This window comes from Salmo salar, chromosome ssa04 (genome assembly GCF_905237065.1).
Source record: "Salmo salar chromosome ssa04, Ssal_v3.1, whole genome shotgun sequence".
NCBI classification, from domain to species: domain Eukaryota; kingdom Metazoa; phylum Chordata; class Actinopteri; order Salmoniformes; family Salmonidae; genus Salmo; species Salmo salar.
In genome coordinates, this window is record NC_059445.1 from 76,615,244 (window position 1) to 76,635,297 (window position 20,054).

Consider the following 20,054-nt stretch of genomic DNA (forward strand, 5'->3'; position numbering starts at 1 on the left):
GGCTACGGAGAGTGTGATCACACAGTCGTCCGGAACAGCATGCTTCATGCATGCTTCAGTGTTGCTTGCCTCGAAGCGTGCTTAGAAGTCATTTAGCTCATCTGGTAGGCTGGTGTCACTGGGAAGCTCGCGTCTGTGCTTCCTTTTGTAGTCCGTAATAGTTTGCATGCCCTGCCACATCCAACGAGCGTCGGAGCCGGTGTAGTAGGAGTCAATCTTAGTCTGTATAGACGCTTTGCATGTTTGATGGTTCGTCGGAGGGCATATCACGATTTCTTATAAGCATCCGGGTTAGCGTCCTGCTCCTTGAAAGCAGATGTTGCCTGTAATCCATGGCTTCTGGTTGGGGTATGTACGTACAGTTACTGTGGGGACGTAGTCATCAATGCACTTACTGATGAATCCAGTGACTGATGTGGTGTACTCCTCAATGCCATAGGAAGAATCCTGGAACATATTCCAGTCTTTGCTAGCAAAACGGTCCTGTATCTTAATATCAGCATCATCTGACCACTTCCGTATTGAGCGAGTCACTGCTACTTCCTGCTTTAGTTTTTGCTTGTAAGCAGGAATCAGGAGGATAGAGTTATTGTCAGATTTGCCAAATGGAGGGCGGTAGCGTGTGGGAGAGGGAGTCGAACAGAAAGCGGGTGCGGGTGGGAGTGGGATGAAGAAATCGGTCCCGCTCAGACCTCTACTGTGCACTATGACAGTGAAGCCTGCAATGCTAGAAAATGTTATTACTGGCTGTGTCAGTGTGAAAAATAGGGAATTAGCTAGGGAAACTGACAGATCAATAAAGTTACATTGCCATACTGACTAATACAACTCACATTGCAATGAAAAAACATCAGAATATCAATCTTCAATCATTTGGCTGATGGTTTCATCGTTTGATTCAGGTCTAGTTTGATTGAGGCAAAAATACTAGCTAATGTAAGCCAACTTTTGGCCAGCTCTCTCTCTAACGGTACATCAACTGCTTGCCAAGTTTATATACTTCTGAAACGGGACAAAACAAAAGCTACAAAACATTTCCATACAAACAACTGCTGTTAGATAGCAATATGAGGTGGCTATTATCGCTATCTGACAGATAACTAGAGGCTAGAGCTGACCTGGCTGTGGTAGCTACTCACAAGCATAGCTTATTCATTCACCTCAGTCGAGAGGGGATGAAACATTAGCTAATGTTACATGTCAGTTACAATACTATCTCAGCACTTCGAATAAACACTAGTTTAATTTTTTTCTGTTAATTTAAACAGCAATTACCTTGCCAGCTACATCAGTCAACTAAAGAGTAGCCAGATTCTGTTCTGCTGCCTGTTACAACTCAGTGAAAGAGCGCAACACGTACACACTGAACCATGCTCAACTCTCCCATGCTGATCCAGCCAGCCTTCCAGAAGCTTTGCTTTCACACAGCCTGTCAGCCCGCTCTGTGGTGTCTGCTTGGTCCTAAATCCAGTAGGAGTAATCACTCCAAACAGTCTACCCGACCTCTCGGACGTATTCACATGGTCCTAAAGCACACCGGTACCGCGTTTTGTATCACATTTCAATGCTTAAACTGGGGGGGACAAAAATGCAGTTTCAGAATGTGGGGGGGGGACATGTCCCTGTGCAACAATAACATCTTGTCTTAAATAACAGTCCAAACAACATGCAGGCCTGTCAGAAAATAACATTTACTATGGAATGTACAGGCAAATTATTATGGAATCCTAGTCCTTTAGCCTGTATCTTTGGTACTGACGTTAGCAATGCAAGCTAGCTAAGTAGCTAAACCTGCGGCATCTAAAATAGTGTTTTCAACAATAACAGACAAACACACCTTCAGTGACTGTACAACCAACAACACTGGAGGCCTATTGGAACTAATAAAACGTTTACAGTGTTCGAGAGGATCAAAACCATAATGCATCATGGCTAAATTGTGAATGGCTGATTGATCTAGAATAATAAGTAATAGTTATTTATGATGTAGGTTTCTCTGTCGCCTGCAATGTTGAACAAGACCATAGGCTATTTGGAAAGCGCAAACCTGAGTGCAATTTCGGTTGGTAATGGTGGGAGTGGTTTTGCCGAATGGAATCATGGGAGTTTGAGCCTTGAACAACAGAAAAATATTGGAGTAAACTGACTATAAATATCAAGCTGTAGGTTTTTGAGCGTCGATTTAAAATATTTACAGATGTTATTAGACGCAGACAACCAGAGCAACACATAGCAAGGAATTCCAATATGAGCAGAAAACTAAAGACAGGTTAAAAAAAAAAAAAAGTCCATGGAGAATAAGAACACCTCCTCCCTGCTGCCCACTGCACTGAGGATAGGAAACTCTGTCACCTCCGATAAATCCACTATAATTGAGAATTTCAATAAGCATTTTTCTACGGCTGGCCATGCTTTCCACCTGGCTACCCCTACCGCGGTCAACAGCACTGCACCCCCCACAGCTACTCACCCGAGCCTTCCCAATTTCTCCTTCTCCCAAATCCAGTCAGCTGATATTCTGAAAGAGCTGCAAAATCTGGACCCCTACAAATCAGCCGGGCTAGACAATCTGGACCCCTTCTTTCTAAAATGATCTGCCGAAATTGTTGCAACCCTTATTACTAGCCTGTTCAACCTCTCTTTCGTGTCGTCTGAGATTCCAAAAGATTGGAAAGCAGCTGCTATCATCCCCCTCTTCAAAGGAGGGGACACTCTTGACCCAAACTGCTACAGACCTATATCTATCCTACCCTGCCTTTCTAAGGTCTTCGAAAGCCAAGTCAACAAACAAATTACCGACCATTTCGAATAATACCGCACCTTCTCCGCTATGCAATCTGGTTTCAGAGCTGGTCATGGGTGCACCTCAGCCACGCTCAAGGTCCTAAACGATATCGTAACCGCCATCGATAAGAAACAATACTGTGCTGCCGTATTCTTTGACCTGGCCAAGGCTTTCGACTCTGTCAATCACCACATCCTCATCGGCAGACTCAATAGCCTTGGTTTCTCAAACGATTGCCTCGCCTGGTTCACCAACTGCTTCTCTGATAGAGTTCAATGTGTCAAATCGGAGGGCCTGTTGTCCGGGCCTCTGGTAGTCTCTATAGGGGTGCCACAGTGTTCAATTCTTGGGCCAACTCTTTTCTCTGTATACATCAATGATGTCGCTCTTGCTGCTGGTGATTCTCTGATCCACCTCTACGCAGACGACACCATTCTGTATACTTCTGGCCCTTCTTTGGACACTGTGTTAACAACCCTCCAGACGAGCTTCAATGCCATACAACTCTCCTTCCGTGGCTTCCAACTGCTCTTAAATACAAGTAAAACTAAATGCATGCTCTTCAACCGATCGCTGCCCGCACCTGCCCGCCCGCCCAGCATCACTACTCTGGACGGTTCTTACTTAGAATATGTGGACAACTACAAATACCTAGGTGTCTGTTTAGACTGTAAGCTCTCCTTCCAGACTCACATCAAACATCTCCAATCCAAAGTTAAATCTAGAATTGGCTTCCTATTTCGCAACAAAGCATCCTTCACTCATGCTGCCAAACATACCCTCGTAAAACTGACCATCCTACCAATCCTTGACTTCAGCGATGTCATTTACAAAATAGCCTCCAATACCCTACTCAATAAACTGGATGCAGTCTATCACAGTGCCATCCGTTTTGTCACCAAAGCCCCATATACTACCCACCACTGCGACCTGTACGCTCTCGTTGGCTGGCCCTCGCTTCATACTCGTCGCCAAACCCACTGGCTCCAGGTCATCCACAAGACCCTGCTAGGTAAAGTCCCCCCTTATCTCAGCTCACTGGTCACCATAGCAGCACCCACCTGTAGCACGCTCTCCAGCAGGTATATCTTTCTGGTCTCCCCCAAAGCCAATTCTTCCTTTGGCCGTCTCTCCTTCCAGTACTCCGCTGCCAATTACTGGAACAAACTACAAAAATCTCTGAAACTGGAAACACATATCTCCCTCATTAGCTTTAAGTACCAGCTGTCAGAGCAGATCACAGATCACTGCACCTGTACATAGCCCATCTATAATTTAGCCCTAACAACTACCTCTTCCCCTACTGTATTTATTTATTTTTCTCCTTTGCACCCCATTATTTATATTTCTACTTTGCACTTTCTTCCACTACAAATCTACCATTCCAGTGTTTTACTCGCTATATTGTATTTACTTTGCCACCATGGCCTTTTTTGCCTTTACCTCCCTTATCTCACCTCATTTGCTCACATTGTGTATAGACTTATTTTTCTAATGTATTATTGACTGTATGTTTGTTTTACTCCATGTGTCCCTCTGTGTTGTTGTGTGTCGAACTGCTTTGCTTTATCTTGGCCAGGTCGCAATTGTAAATGAGAACTTGTTCTCAACTTGCCTACCTGGTTAAATAAAGGTGAAATAAAATAAATAAAATATACTGTAGGTAGCTGAAAATGACTGTACATAATTGATCCTTGATATTGGGGATCCGTGGGACGGCCCAACTCGGACATTACCCCATTGAAGTTGACATTTAAAATGTTTAAGGTAAGGGTTAAGGTTAAAGTTAGGTAAGGGTTAGGGTAAGCAAGGGTTAAGAGACTCACAGGCGGTTGGTGGCACCTTAATTGGGGAGGACGGGCTCGTGGTAAAGGCTGGAATAATATCAAATACATCAAACACATGGGTTAGGGTTAAGGTTAGGGTTAGGGTTGGCATCATGTTTCCATGATACCATTCCATTCGCTCTGTTCCCGGGCTATTATTATGAGCCTCCCTCCCCTCATCAGCCTCCTGCTGGGGGTTAGGGTTTAGGGACATCCCAAGGATTCTGGATAGCACTAACCGTCCATCGTCATTTGTAGAAGGCCAGCATCCCGGGGGTTGCCTCTTCACTGTTGACGTTGAGACTGGTGTTTTGCGGGTAATATTTAATGAAGCTGCCAGTTGAGGACTTGTGAGGCGTCTGTTTCTCAAACTAGACACTCTAATGTACTTGTCCTCTTGCTCAGTTGTGCACCGGGGCCTCCCGCCCCTCTTTCTATTCTGGTTTGAGCCAGTTTGCACTGTTCTGTGAAGGGAGTAGTACACAGCATTGTACGAGATCTTCCGTTTCTTGGCAATTTCTCGCATGGTATAGCCTTCATTTCTCAGAACAAGAATAGACTGACAGGTTTCAGAAGAAAGTTATTTGTTTCTGGCCATTTTTAGCCTGTAATCGAACCCACAATTGCTGATGCTCCAGATACTCAACTAGTCTAAAGAAGGCCAGTTTTATTTCTTCTTTAATCAGAAACGTTTTCAGCTGTGCTAACGTAATTGCAAAAGGCTTTTCTAATGATCAATTAGCCTTTTAAAATTATAAACTAAGATTAGCTAACACAACATGCCATTGGAACACAGGAGTGATGTTTGCTGATAATGGGCCTCTATACACCTATGTAGATATTCCATAAAAAATCAGCCGTTTCCAGCTACAATAGTCATTTACAACATTAACAATGCATACACTGTATAGCTGATCAATTTGATGTTATTTTAATGATCAACAAAACGTGCTTTTCTTTCAAAAACAAGGACATTTCTAAGTGACCCCAAACTTTTGAACGGTAGTGTGTGTGTATATAATTGAATTGTTGAATAATTGAATAGTTCTCGATGGCTCTGGACCTTTCTATCAGAAAGATGTCGTTCTAAACCATGTGGAATTTTTTTGATTTTCTCCAACTAATGATATGTAGTACTCACATATGGCAGTATCTCAACTGCTGCTAACTCAAACTTGGCATGTAAAATGCATAGATATATTATATATATATTATATATATTATATTATGTATAAGTATATATATATTTATACATAATATAATATAATATTTATATAATATATATAATATATATACGCATTTTACATGCCAAGTTTGAGTTAGCAGCAGTTGAGATACTGCCATATGTGAGTACTACATATCATTAGTTGGAGAAAATAAAAAAGATTCCACATGGTTTAGAACGACATCTTTCTGATAGAAAGGTCCAGAGCCATCGAGAACTATTCAATTCTCGCGATATTGCATTGGGATTCCGCGTGAACTCACAAAACCACCTTGTAGTTGTAGCAGATCTTGTTATCTACCGCCCGGTGTGCACAGCTATCAGATTACTCAGTACAGTGCTGCGGATTGTGAATTGAAGTACACTTCTGATTTAACAATATCCACTGACTTTTGTACGTCTTTCAAAAAATAATTCAAACACGTTTCTGTTATTTTAAGGAGTTATTGACGTCAATATTTCATACAATAGTAGAATACAGGCAAGGTAACGTTAGCGTGGAAGATGTCAGTGGTGGGAATTGATGTGGGCTTTCAAAGCTGCTATGTTGCTGTAGCTCGAGCCGGAGGAATTGAGACCGTGGCTAACGAATACAGCGACCGAAGTACACCGTAAGTAAAATATTTTAAAACTCATTTCTCTAGTCTAGACTAGCCATACACTTGAGACAAATACACTTGGTTTGTGAGAGTGGCCAGTTTCTGTTTTTGCGGCCTGGACAACTAGCTGCTAGCTAGTTAGTTAACGGTGTTGTGTACAGGGTACTGCACGTGAATTCAGCTGCATTACGTTAGTGAGCTAGCTAACGTTAAATCCATCTAATTTCTCCATCCCGCTTTTATCAGATGGACTTATTTCACATGTGTATTGAACTAGTTAATGGTTGATATTAAACTAGCAGTTACTTATGAGTTCGCCTGCTATCATAGTTAGCCAGTTAGCTAGCTCACGGTTTACTGTACTGGCTCACTTGCTATGACGACATCCGTCAGTCGCCGGTAGGAATATTCTAGCAATTTTGCAGTGCGTAAAACTGTGTGGTAAAGTACACCATCCAATGAGATTTTTTTTTAAACCTTTATTTAAAAAATATATACCATATTATTAGTTTATGGCACCACTGGCCACTTAATTTACAGTACTGTCAGATTTAAGTCAATATTTCCATTAACTTGTTCCGGGATTTTTATTTTTTGTGGCGTTTTTTTTCTTTAACATTTATTAAGAAAGTTGACAGAAAATACATGCGATAACTGCCTAAAACGGTCATAAACCAGGTTCCATCAAACCTTCCTATGCAAGTAAAGTACATGTCGGATAAAACATGTAATGACCGGCCTGATGGAAACAACATTTTTCGTTAAACTTCCGGACGTCGACAAAACACGCTAGACAAGTTATCTTTTAGTGCCGATAAAATTAATTATGCGAGAAATGACGGTGGAATTGCTTTTATGCGCAAATATTAACATAGCCATCATATCGAAGTACACTTGGAGTCACGCGATGACGTTTGTGGTCCTACCACTACTACTCGGGGAAAAAATGCAGTTTATTAGGCTACAGATAAAACCAGTTATGATTAATTTCACAGGGTGGTGAAAGTGCAATATTCGATTCCCAAGTGGGACCAGTACAAAAAAAGTATGAAAAACGTATGCACTCACTGCTTGCTGTAAATCGCTCTGGATAAGAGTGTCTGCTAAGTGACTAAAATGTAAATGTATTAATGCGCCTTTCCAATAAATATCGAGGGTCTTATTCTGGTGACATGATAATCGATGATTGGTTGCCGTTTATAAATAAAAATAATAACGCTCTTTTGTCTATAATGATAATCTCATAATGTAGCTAGAGTGCACGTGCCAATACCAGAGTGTGCACACTGGATATATAATCCAACATATTTTGTGAGAGAACCATCAGTAGAGTTGAAAATGTAACTTGTATTTTTTATTTGGTACATGGGAATTGAACCGCAAAGGGTGTTTTTATGTGCCCACGTCATCAAGCACAGCCTTTTTTATTATTATTTAAGAAGTCAATTTGATGGAAACATCTCTGGTGGAAAAATGCGCAAATTTTTGTTATGCGGATTTTAGAATATTCTAATGAAAATATGTCGCCAATTGGAACTTGAAAAACTCTGAAATATCTGACTTGCTAAATGGTTGTAGTTATACACGTGCCGCGTTCTATCAATTAGCAAATCGCACATTTCTGAGTTTCCTAGTTCCGACTAGTTTGTAAAAGCAGCATAAAACCAGGGGTAAGGTACGTTTCCATTGGGGAAAAAACAAAAGAAACAGCTGAACGTCATGACGTCACACCTTGTCGACTTCTAGAGTCTTCTTCAGGCAGCATGGATGGAATGAAAGAATTGATTGCATAACACAGGTGAAACTTGCATTCCTATAGATATGAAATAATTGGATGTTTAAACTTGCATCCAGTCAATCAGAAATAAAAGTCGAAGCAATTCAGGCACTTTTGAAAGTCAGGACAATCCTTGTCCAGCAAATTACATTATTTTTCTAGTTGAAAGAAATATACATTTTTCAAGCAGTTGGTATTTAGATATATATTTGTGAAATTCTATAAATTGAAAGATACACATTTAAATGTCTTACAAAAATCTATACATCCTTCTTTAAAATTGTAACACAAAAACAGAAACACGGGGTTTTTACATTCAAAGACAAGAGTATCAATTGATTTCATTACCTTCTTCTTACAGAGCATAGTATTCAATGTGGTAAAGTAATAAGTTAAATCTACCTTAAAAAAATATTGAATAGGATGTTTTTATTCATTTTATGGATGTAATATTTAGCAAGAATCATAATCGAATTCATCACATACTTTTCGTTAGTGGAGGATCATGGACTATGAAAAAGAACATCACAAGCTTGCAGATGGATGTCGATACCCAATATTTTACCAAAGTCCAACATTGAAAAAACAAATGCTCAAGATTCTGTCCCAGACTGACATTTATATTTACAAATACTTGTTGGACAGGTAATATCTGAGTTACTTTAGTGTTTCCATCACTTTTAAAAGGGAAATATCACATTTATGTAAGTATTCAGATCCTTTACTCTGTACTTTGTTGAATAATCTTTGGCAGTAATTACAGTCTTGAGTCTTCTTGGGTATGATGCTACAAGCTTGGCACACCTGTATTTGGGGAGTTTCTCCCATTCTTCTCTGCAGATCCTCTCAAGCGCTGTCAAGTTGGATGGGGAGCGTCGCTGCACAGCTATTTTCAGGTCTATCTAGAGATGTTCGATATCTAGAGACGTTCGATCGGGTTCAAGTTTTTTAACGTGCAAAATAAATTTAAGCAGCAGGGATCTTGATCCAGGAGGGGATTGATTGTCTCTGCTGTAATGCTAGAAAACCAAATGCATAGTTGGAGCCCTGAGCTGAAGATAATCTATTTGGCACATCTTCGATAGAAATCTTGTCATAACCTATAAGCAGTGGCGTAGTACGCACCTTTTTTTGTTGACAGTGTTGAAAATCATACTGTCTGTATTTCAAAATACCCTGATATACGGTAAACCGCCCAAGCTTAATGTAGGCTAAACAATTTAATGTGATGACATGCTAAGTTATAGATTACTTTACTTATCTCATCTCAGTCTCTGAATTTTACACAGGATAATTCACACTAAGATATGGAATGCCATAGAATCTAAAGCACCAAGCACACAGGGAAGGATCTTATCAATTATCTTGTTCACCTTTTTTCAGAGCATGTGTGTCCTTTGGACCACGGAATCGTTCAATAGGAGCGGCAGCGAAAGGCCAGGTAAGCCTTGCTTTAAGACGTATCGTTAATACAAGTCATTTGTGAAAATAAAGTAGCATGTTATTTGACCATGGCATTTGTTCTTTTTTCTTTTTTTAAGGTTGTAACAAATTGTAAGAACACTGTTCAAGGGTTCAAGCGATTCCATGGCAGGGCATTCTTAGACCCCTATGTCCAGTCAGAAAAATCTAGCTTGGTTTACGACCTGGCCCAGATGCCTTCTGGGATGACCGGCATCAAGGTAAATGATCAGAAGTGAAGATGCGGCTGAACGGGGAGCTGGTTTGAGATATACATTTTTACTTCATTGCTCAATTTTTTACTAGGTGATGTACATGGAGGAGGAGAAAGTCTTCAGCATTGAACAAGTCACTGCCATGCTGCTGACCAAACTGAAGGAGACTGCTGAGACGGCAATGAAGAAACCTGTGGCTGACTGTGTCATCTCTGTAAGCAGTTTTAAATCTATTTAGACAGGCGTAAAGATAGAGTATTCTTTTTTTGGTTAACAAACTCTCATGTCTACAGCGATGCCTATGCCCTATAGAAAATATGCAGTTACACGTGCGCGCACACACAGTTTAGGCAGTCAAGGACTTTTTTTTTTTTTTTTTTTTTTTGGTCAACTGTCATAATTTCTCCTAATGTCCTCCAGGTCCCCAGCTTCTACACTGATGCAGAGAGGAGGTCTGTCATAGATGCAGCTCAGATTGCAGGGCTCAACTGCCTACGACTCATGAATGACACCACTGCAGGTAATGCCATTACCATGCCTACACCGAACAATGTTATCCCATGTAAATCTTGGTCTGAACCAATTTCTCTGTCTATTCCAGTTACACTGGCATATGGGATCTATAAACAGGATCTCCCTGCCCCTGAGGAAAAGCCAAGAAATGTGGTATTTGTAGATTTGGGCCACTCTGGTTATCAGGTCTCTGTCTGTGCATTCAACAAAGGAAAGCTCAAGGTACGTTTTTGATATGTTCAAAGACAACGTAACACAAAAAAAATAAAGATAAAATAAGGCATTAAGTACATTTTTTTTGTTCTCTTTCAGATTCTAGCTTCTGCGTTTGATGCAGAATTGGGTGGCAAAGACTTTGACGAGGTGTTGGTGAACCATTTCTGTGAGGAGTTTCGCAAGAAGTACAAGCTGGATGTGAAGACCAAGCCCAGAGCCCTGGTTCGTCTCTACCAGGAGTGTGAGAAGCTCAAGAAGCTGATGAGCGCCAACTCCTCTGATCTGCCCCTCAACATCGAGTGCTTCATGAATGACATCGACGTGACTGGGAAACTCAACAGGTTAGTGGAGCATAAAACAAGTCCTCTCATTTATCTCGGTACGTCTACGTGACACATTTGGCCATCCGCAGTGGAAAAGCCATGTGTCAGGAAGTGTTTTCATTCGGTGCATGTGTATCATGATGCAAGCAGCTGCATGTGTGTATGGTATCTATTAATATCCCATGACCACTGTTGTTCCAGAGGCCACTTTGAGGAGATGTGTGCAGGGCTTTTGGCCAAAGTGGAAGCTCCCCTGCACAGCGTCATGGAACAAGCCAGTGAGTAGCTGTAGTAATAGTAGCTGGAATATCCCTGAGCCACTTGCACATGCGCAGCCTGTTCATGTTCTTGCTAAGACCTGGATTGGCTGTTTAAATCTAACTACTAATATGTTTCATGCATTGTCCAGAGCTGAAGAAGGAAGACATCTACGCTGTGGAAATCGTGGGCGGTGCCTCCAGGATCCCTGCCGTCAAAGAAAGAGTCAGCAAATTCTTTGGAAAAGAGCTGAGCACGACATTAAACGCAGACGAGGCTGTCGCAAGAGGATGTGCACTGCAGGTATCATGTTATGACTCACTGTCCCCAATGATTTCTTCAGCAAATGGCTAAAAATGGCACGCCCATGTCTCTCACTCATGGAACTGGTCGGTATCGCTGTAGTTGTTGACCTGATGTTTACTGGCATAGCACAAACAATTAGCAGGTAATAACTTTTCCTGTTGACATACCATTAAGTACTGTATACAGTTGTTAAACACTTAGCGAACATATTATAATGCAGGTGGTTTATCTCCTTAGTGTGCAATCCTGTCCCCTGCCTTCAAAGTCAGAGAGTTTTCCATCACGGATGTCGTCCACTATCCCATATCCTTGAAGTGGAACTCTGCTGCAGAAGAGGGGTTAAGGTAATGATATCTTCTTCACATTTGACATAGACTTATTTAACACTGATTGCACTGAACTCTGATGGGCAGTGACTCACGTCATCTTCTGGTCTACTCTCCTCCGTCAGTGATTGCGAGGTATTCCCAAGGAACCATGCAGCACCCTTCTCCAAAGTGTTGACATTCTACCGGAGAGAGCCCTTCTCCTTGGAGGCATACTACAACAACCCCAAAGAGCTGCCGTACCCGGACCCCACAATAGGTACCAGAACAAACAGTCCTGAAACTTTAAATGCCTCTAATAAGCTATAGGCTTGCACCTGTTCAGTTAATTTTGTACTTTTAATGGTTGTCTCTGAGGCCAGGTTACTGGGTGTCTTCTAATACTCCGCTTGTGAACTCGTCAGGTCAGTTCATGGTCCAGAAAGTGGTTCCCCAGGCAAATGGTGAGAGTTCAAAGGTCAAGGTGAAGGTCAGGGTGAATGTCCACGGGGTCTTCAGCGTGTCCAGTGCCTCTCTAGTAGAGCTCCTGAAACCTAATGAGGGAGAGGAGCCAATGGAGACAGACCCAGCCGGGAAGGAAGAGGAGGTTTGTGTGCACTGTTTTCGCACAGCGCTTACATAGGCTATGGCCTCTACCAGGCTTTCACCTCACCTTCGGTATAAAAGCCTGTGGAAGTTCCTGTCAGAAAGAGGCCAAAAGAAGGTGGAGGGTATCCAAGTTGTTTGCCCCTCCCCAACAATTAGAATAGGCACTTTCAAACAGGCAGCGATTGGAAGTCAAAAGCCAATAATTTTCTTTGTTGCCCATGTGGGAACGTGTCATTTCAACCAAATTATAAATATCCATGGGGGAAAAATGTAGTATGCTCGCACCGTTAATTAGCTTATCTGGATAATTAGCACTTCTGATGAGGAATGGAAGGGGTGGTTGTTTTTGAATAATCATCTACTCACAGCCAATCAGTCAGCAGCCGCTGGCAATCAGCGCTCCACTCATACCCACTTTTCTAATATGAACTTCCCCAGGCTTTGGAGAACAACGTGAGGGAGGCCTGGAAGCCAAGGCTACATCGGCAATAATGCCTATACTCTTCCCACACCCAGTTTATTGGACAATGAATCAACCCAGACATATTCAGTAAAAGGGCAACTAATTCATCTGTCATGTCTCAACAAGTTAAACCTGCTTCAGAAAATATATTCTTGTATTTTCCTTTGCCTGCTTGTTTTTCTTGTGTTATCTTACCATCTTTGCATTGTGATGTCAAGCTAACATTTGGTGTTAACGCCACATGAATGGAGAGCTAATAATGTTTATTGTCTCATCAGAGTAAGATGCAGACCGAACAAGATGACCAAAAAGCCAAAGGTGATGGACAGAAAGACGATGCTGACAAGAAGTCAGAGACTGAGGAAATGGAGGTGACTGACTGACTACATATTTTCAACATTCTTAGGGGATGTTTTTTGTGTGTACATATTCATGATAAAGGTATGGGACCAGTGCACATTTACCTAAAACGTAGTATACGTTTTTTACATTTTTTATCTCAGACATCGGAGGATGGAAAACAGGAGAAGAATCACGCTCCATCGGCAAAGAAACCCAAAGTGAAAACGAAGACTGTCGAACTCCCAATCGAAAACAGCCTGCACTGGCAACTAACCAATGACCTGGTCAATCTGTTCATGGAGAATGAGGTAATGTTGTAGGACACCATAACTAGTATCAACATGAATTAATTTTTTCCAGTATTATCTGATTGGCTTAGCATCACTGAGACTGGATATGTTTCTGACTTTTGTTCTCATTAGTTGAAAACCTGTCCTGTATTGATATAAACCATGTATTATTGTCTGTTTATTGTTTTACAAGTTACAAGCATAATTTTAACACAGAACACTGTATATCATACCACTGTTGTACAGTATAAAGAATTTCTCAACCTTTTTGTCTGTAAAATTAGGTTTAATGGGTTGCTTAAGCATGTTCATCTGTGTCTCCTGAGAGTTGTGATAGGAAGGAAAATAACAAATTTGTTTTTATTTAAATGTTACTATTTAGCAGGTGCTATTATCCAGAGCAACTTACAGTAGTGAGTGCTACAAATTTCTATTTGTGTCCACCGCAGGGTAAGATGATTATGCAGGACAAGCTGGAGAAGGAGCGAAACGATGCCAAGAACAATGTAGAGGAGTACGTCTATGAGATGAGGGACAAACTGCACGGAGTGTTGGAGAAGTTTGTCAGTGAATCTGTGAGTATATTCCCTCAAGCTGGCTGAGTAGAAAAGCACTAGCTAACAGCAAGGCTAAGCCATATTTATTTTGTATTATTCCCAGTGTATTATGTAACCTTTACATGTATTAAAAACAAATGATGTGGAGTTACTACAAGTTTGTTTTTACTAAATGCAGGACCGAGACACCTTTGCATTAAGACTTGAGGACACAGAGAACTGGTTGTATGATGACGGAGAGGACCAACAGAAACAAGTGTACATCGACAAACTGGCTGAATTAAAGGTAACATTTCCAGTCAATTCCTGTCTCTGATTCTAGGATGTATTTTATGTGACTCAACCAAATGTCCCTTCTACAGAAACTTGGGCAGCCCATCCAGGAAAGATACATTGAGGCTGAGGAGAGACCAAAAGCATTCGATGAACTTGGAAGGCATATCCAACAGTACATGAAGATTGTAGAAGCTTACAAAACAAAGGTAACTTCTAAGATATTGTTATTGCATAGTTGTGCACATGTAGTTTTATCAACCTTGAGGCACTGGACATGTAATGATATATCTCAATGTCTCTCAGCATTGAAATGTTCCTTATGTCTGTCTTGACACCCAGGAGGAGCAGTATGAGCATTTGGATGAGTTGGAGATGTTGAAGGTGGATAAGCAGGTGAACGATGCCATGATTTGGATGAACAGCAAAATGAATGCACAGAGCAAACAGAATCTTACCCAGGAGCCTGCCGTCAAAGTCCAGGAGATTCAGGCAAAAACAAAGGTTAGTGCAGACAATAGTTTTGTATAGTCTGTCAAGGACTCAGTTCTGCCTGGTCAGGTCACATGGTTGGGGACAACTCCAGGTCCTAATATGGCATATGATCATCCAAAGTTCAGAATGTCCCAAAGCTCACTTTTTAAAGTTCATATTCTGTCAACTTGTACCCAAATAATGTTGTGGACTCACCGTATACTCCTATTTGTGGCCAAAGCATAAATTGAAGGGGGAAAAAACCACTTCAAAAACCCCACCTCAAACATACAGTTTCAAAAAGGTTTACTATTTCCTCATTGAGGATGATGTCATCCTGAGGAAGATTAGCTGGCCATCAGTGGTCTACTCATGTGAATATTTTTGACTGGTATACACCCCCATCCTTCTGTTGGGGTATGCCCACACCATTCCAACACAAAGCTGCTTTTTAATATACTTAATGCTGTAATATCTTCATTTTTGGGGGTGAACCTGACCAAGTTCACACAGAAATGTTAGTTGTAGATCTGTCATTCTTATTGAAAGCAAGTCTAAGAAGTTGTAGATCAATTCTATGTACGCTATATCTATGCTTTTTGTTCATACATTTTCATGTTTGGATCTTTCGGTTTTATACACCAGCTTCAAACAGCTGAAAATACAATATTTGGAGATATTGAAAATATTTTTCACAGCGGTTTAGATGGTACAATGATGCTCTGCACTAGACATTGCATGTTTTGTCACAATTACCATGTTTTGGAAGGAAGACAATTTCACTAATATTGTAATTAATTATAGGTAATATTTCGTAAAGTTAATTTAACATCCTCTTTCCATCTGTTTAGGAGCTTTACTCAGCTTGCAACCCCATTGTCTCAAAACCCAAGCCCAAAGTGGAGATCCCCAAGGATGAGAAGGAAGAACAGAATGGACCTATTAATGGACAGGAGGACACAGATGCCCAGCCAGGCAGCCCAGAGAAGAGTGCAGCAGGGAGCACGGTGGCTCCTGACTCTGCAGAGGGCAACAAGCTGCCTGAGATGGACATTGACTAACTGCTACAGCTGCCCCAGCCTTCTCTCCCCACCCGCCTTGCACCTCTCTGAGATCTTACTGATTATAGCCTCTCTTTTGATGACACAGTCAAACTATTCCTATAAATACTGTCAATCAGCCTTCTTGGCATGTTCCACTATTTTTGCTGAATACAATGAATGCCTATTGATCAAGCTGTTTGACATCAAATCTTGTGAGTGCCGCAGGATAGAAACTTGCTTTCTGTGTATTGCTTCAATGGCCATTTAGTAAGGAATGTTCTCAGCATCTCTTTAGCCTATTTCCACTGAGATTGAAATATTAAGAGGTTGTAAGCCGCGAAAAAACAAGTACAGAAGTTTAGTGAAAAATGTTAACTTATGTTTGAATGGGAAGGGGGTTCAAGCTTGAAATGTATGATTATTCCCTGTTGGATAAATGTAGAGGACACCCTGATGGGAGAGAAATTGGATGGAATAAAGGTTAGTGTATTCAGAGATATGATGGAGGCACCAATTATCTGTCTACTATATGTTTAATAAGATTTGAGTTACTGTCATGCAATATTTCAATATAAGGCTGTCACATTTAAAGGCAATGGTCTGTGGGTTGTTCTCTGGTATAGCCTTGTTTTGTTTTTCTACTCTGTACAATGGTGTGAATGAATGGTGAATACCAATTTGGTGCTGTTACCACTCACCAAAAGCAAAATAAATACATTTTGGTGTATGAGAATTATGTTCAAGTGCTTGAAAGGTTATTTGAAAATGCAATGAGGAACATGTTGAGAGAATACTCCAAGGGACGTGGAGTGGAACACACTGAATTCCACGAAAGGAAAATGATTATACAAAGTTCTGGTTTGCTGTTAGTGTACTGTCAAATTCACAATGTTTAGATGTTCTACTGCTTTAAATCTCAAATTGGCAGAAGTGGTTTTAAGGAACAAATAGGCCACTTAATAGGCATTATTTTTGGATCACCCCCTCAGCTCTACATAAAACCAACAGGTGTGTGCAGAGGGTGAGCCCTCATCCCCACTAGCTGGGTTTATTTTTTTCTCTGTTCCAACCACCATGACCTACAGACAGCTTCACCACAGTGCTATTCTGGAAACACTGGTTAACCCTTAAAGTGCCCACATATTTTTTGCTTTTATCACACAGTTTACTCTTGAGTCCACATTTTCAGTTTAGTGGCACCACTAATATACAAAGTAGATTTATTTTAATTCCGCCATATTACTACAAAAATCATTGTAAATAATGTTTTTTTGTTGTCAGTAACTAGTTAGTTGTTTGACAAAGTTCTTGAATTGCATGATCAAAAAAAGGGTTTTGAAAATATGACGTTTGGCCACTTGGGGTCATAATTGACCCTTGAGTTAAGGCTGCACTCCACAACATGGTCACTCTGCACCGACATCCTGCGGGTCATGCAGCCGGTGGCACCTTGATTGGGGAAGACGGCACACAGTAATGGCATAAATGGAAGGGTATCTAACACATACATGGTGTCCATGTGTTTGATACCATTCATGCCACCCATTATCTGGCAGATCTAAGGACGCTCCAATATGCGTACCAACGAGTTTGTTTCCAGGTCGGAAATGTCCGATTTGTCTTGAACGCGGCATCATCTTCCAACGAGTTTCCGCGTTGTCTGGAACGCGACAGAAGTATGTCATCATCCAAAAGTCTTTAGTGGGGCAGGAACATTGGCGAAAATCTGATATCAACTTTGGAGGGGACAATTACATGACATTTTCTCAAGAGCAATTCCTGAGGGGGACACCAAAAGTAGTGCTGTAACACATAGCCTACATTGTAATATGGTAAATGTATATTGAGGAACCAAAGGAATAAGGTGTTTGCCGTACTCCTAACTACCGGTACCCAAAACTACACAACTAATCACAACAGCAATACCATTGCCTTTAACAAATCTTAGTTCAGTCACCAGTTTAAGTTGAGAGTGGGGGTATCCATGGCATTTTCCAATTATGTTCCTATTTTACAAGTCAAAAAAATTGAGAACCTTTCATAATGTTGCCAAACAAAGACTCAACAAACTTACCTGAGACTCCCTGTCTCTGCCAGTCTGTCCCTGCATATCTGTCCCCAACTCTGCTGTCTGTGTGCCATCTGTTGCCTGCTCTGCCTAATGACGTCATTGTGAAACATTTCCATTAGAATTTCATTTCTTTCTTATGAACATTTTATCAACTAGTCTTTGAGATATTAGGCTACTAGTGTTCTTACTATGCGTTTTGGTGTATTGAAAAATACTCTGATGTCCGTCTTTTATTTTTCTGCCATTTTTCTACCTGGCTGGCTGGCTACACACACAGTGTGTAGGTTATTTACAGTAGTAGATGGGCTTCTATCATCTTCAATCATTCTATTTGGGCTTCGATCTAAAAGGTAGCTAGCAAATGTGAAACGGATTAAAATGACAAGAGTTGACAGCTGTATGAGTTCACCATTTACACAACATATGCTGCAACCTTTTGTAATTTTAATAGTTTGTTTCATATTGGCTGGCTTCCAACAATAGCTGAATTTGCAAAGCTAGCGAGCACCAATTCAGTTTCAGTGGTGTTTGCTATAATCTTTGCTACCCGGGTTAAATAAAGGTGAAATAAAATAAATAAATAAAAGTTCACTTGCGACAATTTAGCTTTTGCAACGAGACCATTAAATATATTTAAGACAATGGTAGAAGAGAGTGTAGTTCTGTTCAGTTTGGACTTCAGTTTATCGCTAACCTTATCACAGGGACTTTGAAGCACTTATTTACATCATCTGCATGCTGATTCCATCTTTGACGACGCCACATAAATGGAATAGGTACTAGCTAGCTTAATAGTTAATATTTGCGCGCTAGCTCTGCAAATTCAGCTAGTGTGTGTGCGCGATTGACTGGATGAACCTCACGGCAGTTACGTAGCAAGCTAAGGAACTGGCAGTGGATCAAACCATTGTGAGGCAAAGGGTGGGGGGGGTTGCAATCTTTTGAAAGTTAAAAACGCGCTATTAAGTGTCTATAATCAGCACAATTGCTTTCATTGCGTATTATTCATATTATTTAAATTACATAGTTATGTTTCAGTGATATATTGGGGGGGACAAATCATATTTTTCCCAGGATGAGGGGGTCGTGTCCCCCCCGTCCCCCCCGTGATTTCCGCCCCTGGGCAGGAATATAAGGTAAATAACACATAGTTACATTACCACGATCTAAGAAAATGCTTGTAATCTACTTATTTTAACCAGTGACTGATTACTCATGATAGCTACTATAGTTAACAAATGAAGATGTGTAGGCCAACGTTTCTAGCCTAACAAACGGTAGCTAGTTAGTTACCTACTAGTATGCTGTTAACATTAGTTATCTAATTTAGCTACTATCAATACGGCTGTCAAGGCAGTTAGCCCTTGCGATCGTGTTAGGGCCTAGGGTTGTTACAGAGCCACTCTAGAGCATAGTTTTATTTCATTCTAGTTGAAGCCGTGTAGGTTGCTAGCTTCCATACTTGTTAGTCAGTTAACGTTTCTAGCTAGCTAACGTTACCTGGATAACGTTAGATACGTTTTTACCCAAACTCAGTCCTGGGGTGCACGTTTTGGTTTTTGCCCAAGCACTACACTTCGGATTCAAATAATCAAAGCGTGATGATTAGTTGTTCCTTTGAATCAGCTGTGTAGTAGGGCAAACACCAAAACGTGCACCCCTTGGGTCCCAGGGACTGCTTTTGGGAAGCCCTGTGAGTTGATTCTCTTTAACAGGGGTGCTGGTTTTTGTTTTCTATAAAGTTACACTGGCTGTGATAGTTAGGTTTAGACTGGCAGCCCAATTCTGATTTTTCTTTTCTCCCACTAATTGGTATCTTGACATCAGATCACATCAGATCTTTTCACATCAGATCTTTTTGATCTGATTGGTCAAAACATCAATTATTGAGAAAAAAAAGATCCTAATTGGGCTGCCTAATTATCACAGCAGACATGGGCCCCCCATGGAATGAGTTTGACACCCTTGTTAAAGAGAATCAACTAACACAGGGTTTCCCAAATCCAGTCCCGGGGACCCCAAGGGGTGCACATTTAGTTTTTTTTACCCTAACACTACACAGCTGATTCATAGAAACAACTAATCATCAAGCTTTGATTATTTGAATCGGCTGTGTAGTGCTA

The 20,054-nt window shown here is 40.9% G+C and overlaps 1 protein-coding gene across 1 annotated transcript; it reads left to right on the forward strand.

The window, feature by feature from the left end:
- Nucleotides 1–6,106: 6,106 nt before the first annotated feature.
- On the forward strand, nt 6,107–16,596 carry LOC106603853 (heat shock 70 kDa protein 4). Its single transcript, XM_014198053.2, has 19 exons — nt 6,107–6,447; nt 9,596–9,653; nt 9,754–9,894; nt 9,980–10,102; nt 10,309–10,408; nt 10,490–10,623; nt 10,714–10,958; nt 11,142–11,218; nt 11,350–11,501; nt 11,742–11,848; nt 11,956–12,089; nt 12,235–12,416; nt 13,160–13,252; nt 13,385–13,531; nt 13,963–14,088; nt 14,249–14,356; nt 14,433–14,552; nt 14,686–14,847; nt 15,669–16,596. The coding sequence occupies exons 1-19, from the start codon at nt 6,341–6,343 to the stop codon at nt 15,876–15,878; spliced, it is 2,526 nt and encodes an 841-aa protein (XP_014053528.1). The 5' UTR covers nt 6,107–6,340; the 3' UTR covers nt 15,879–16,596.
- The last annotated feature ends 3,458 nt before the right edge of the window (nt 16,597–20,054 follow it).

What these genes read in the sequence shown, in the direction of transcription:
- LOC106603853 (XM_014198053.2), top strand. Translation starts at nt 6,341, where the DNA reads ATGTCAGTGGTGGGAATTGATGTGGGCTTTCAAAGCTGCTATGTTGCT. An exon ending in GAGCGGCAGCGAAAGGCCAG is followed by an intron (nt 9,654 to 9,753) that starts GTAAGCCTTGCT and finishes TCTTTTTTTAAG; the next exon opens with GTTGTAACAAATTGTAAGAA. An exon ending in ACAAACTGGCTGAATTAAAG is followed by an intron (nt 14,357 to 14,432) that starts GTAACATTTCCA and finishes TCCCTTCTACAG; the next exon opens with AAACTTGGGCAGCCCATCCA.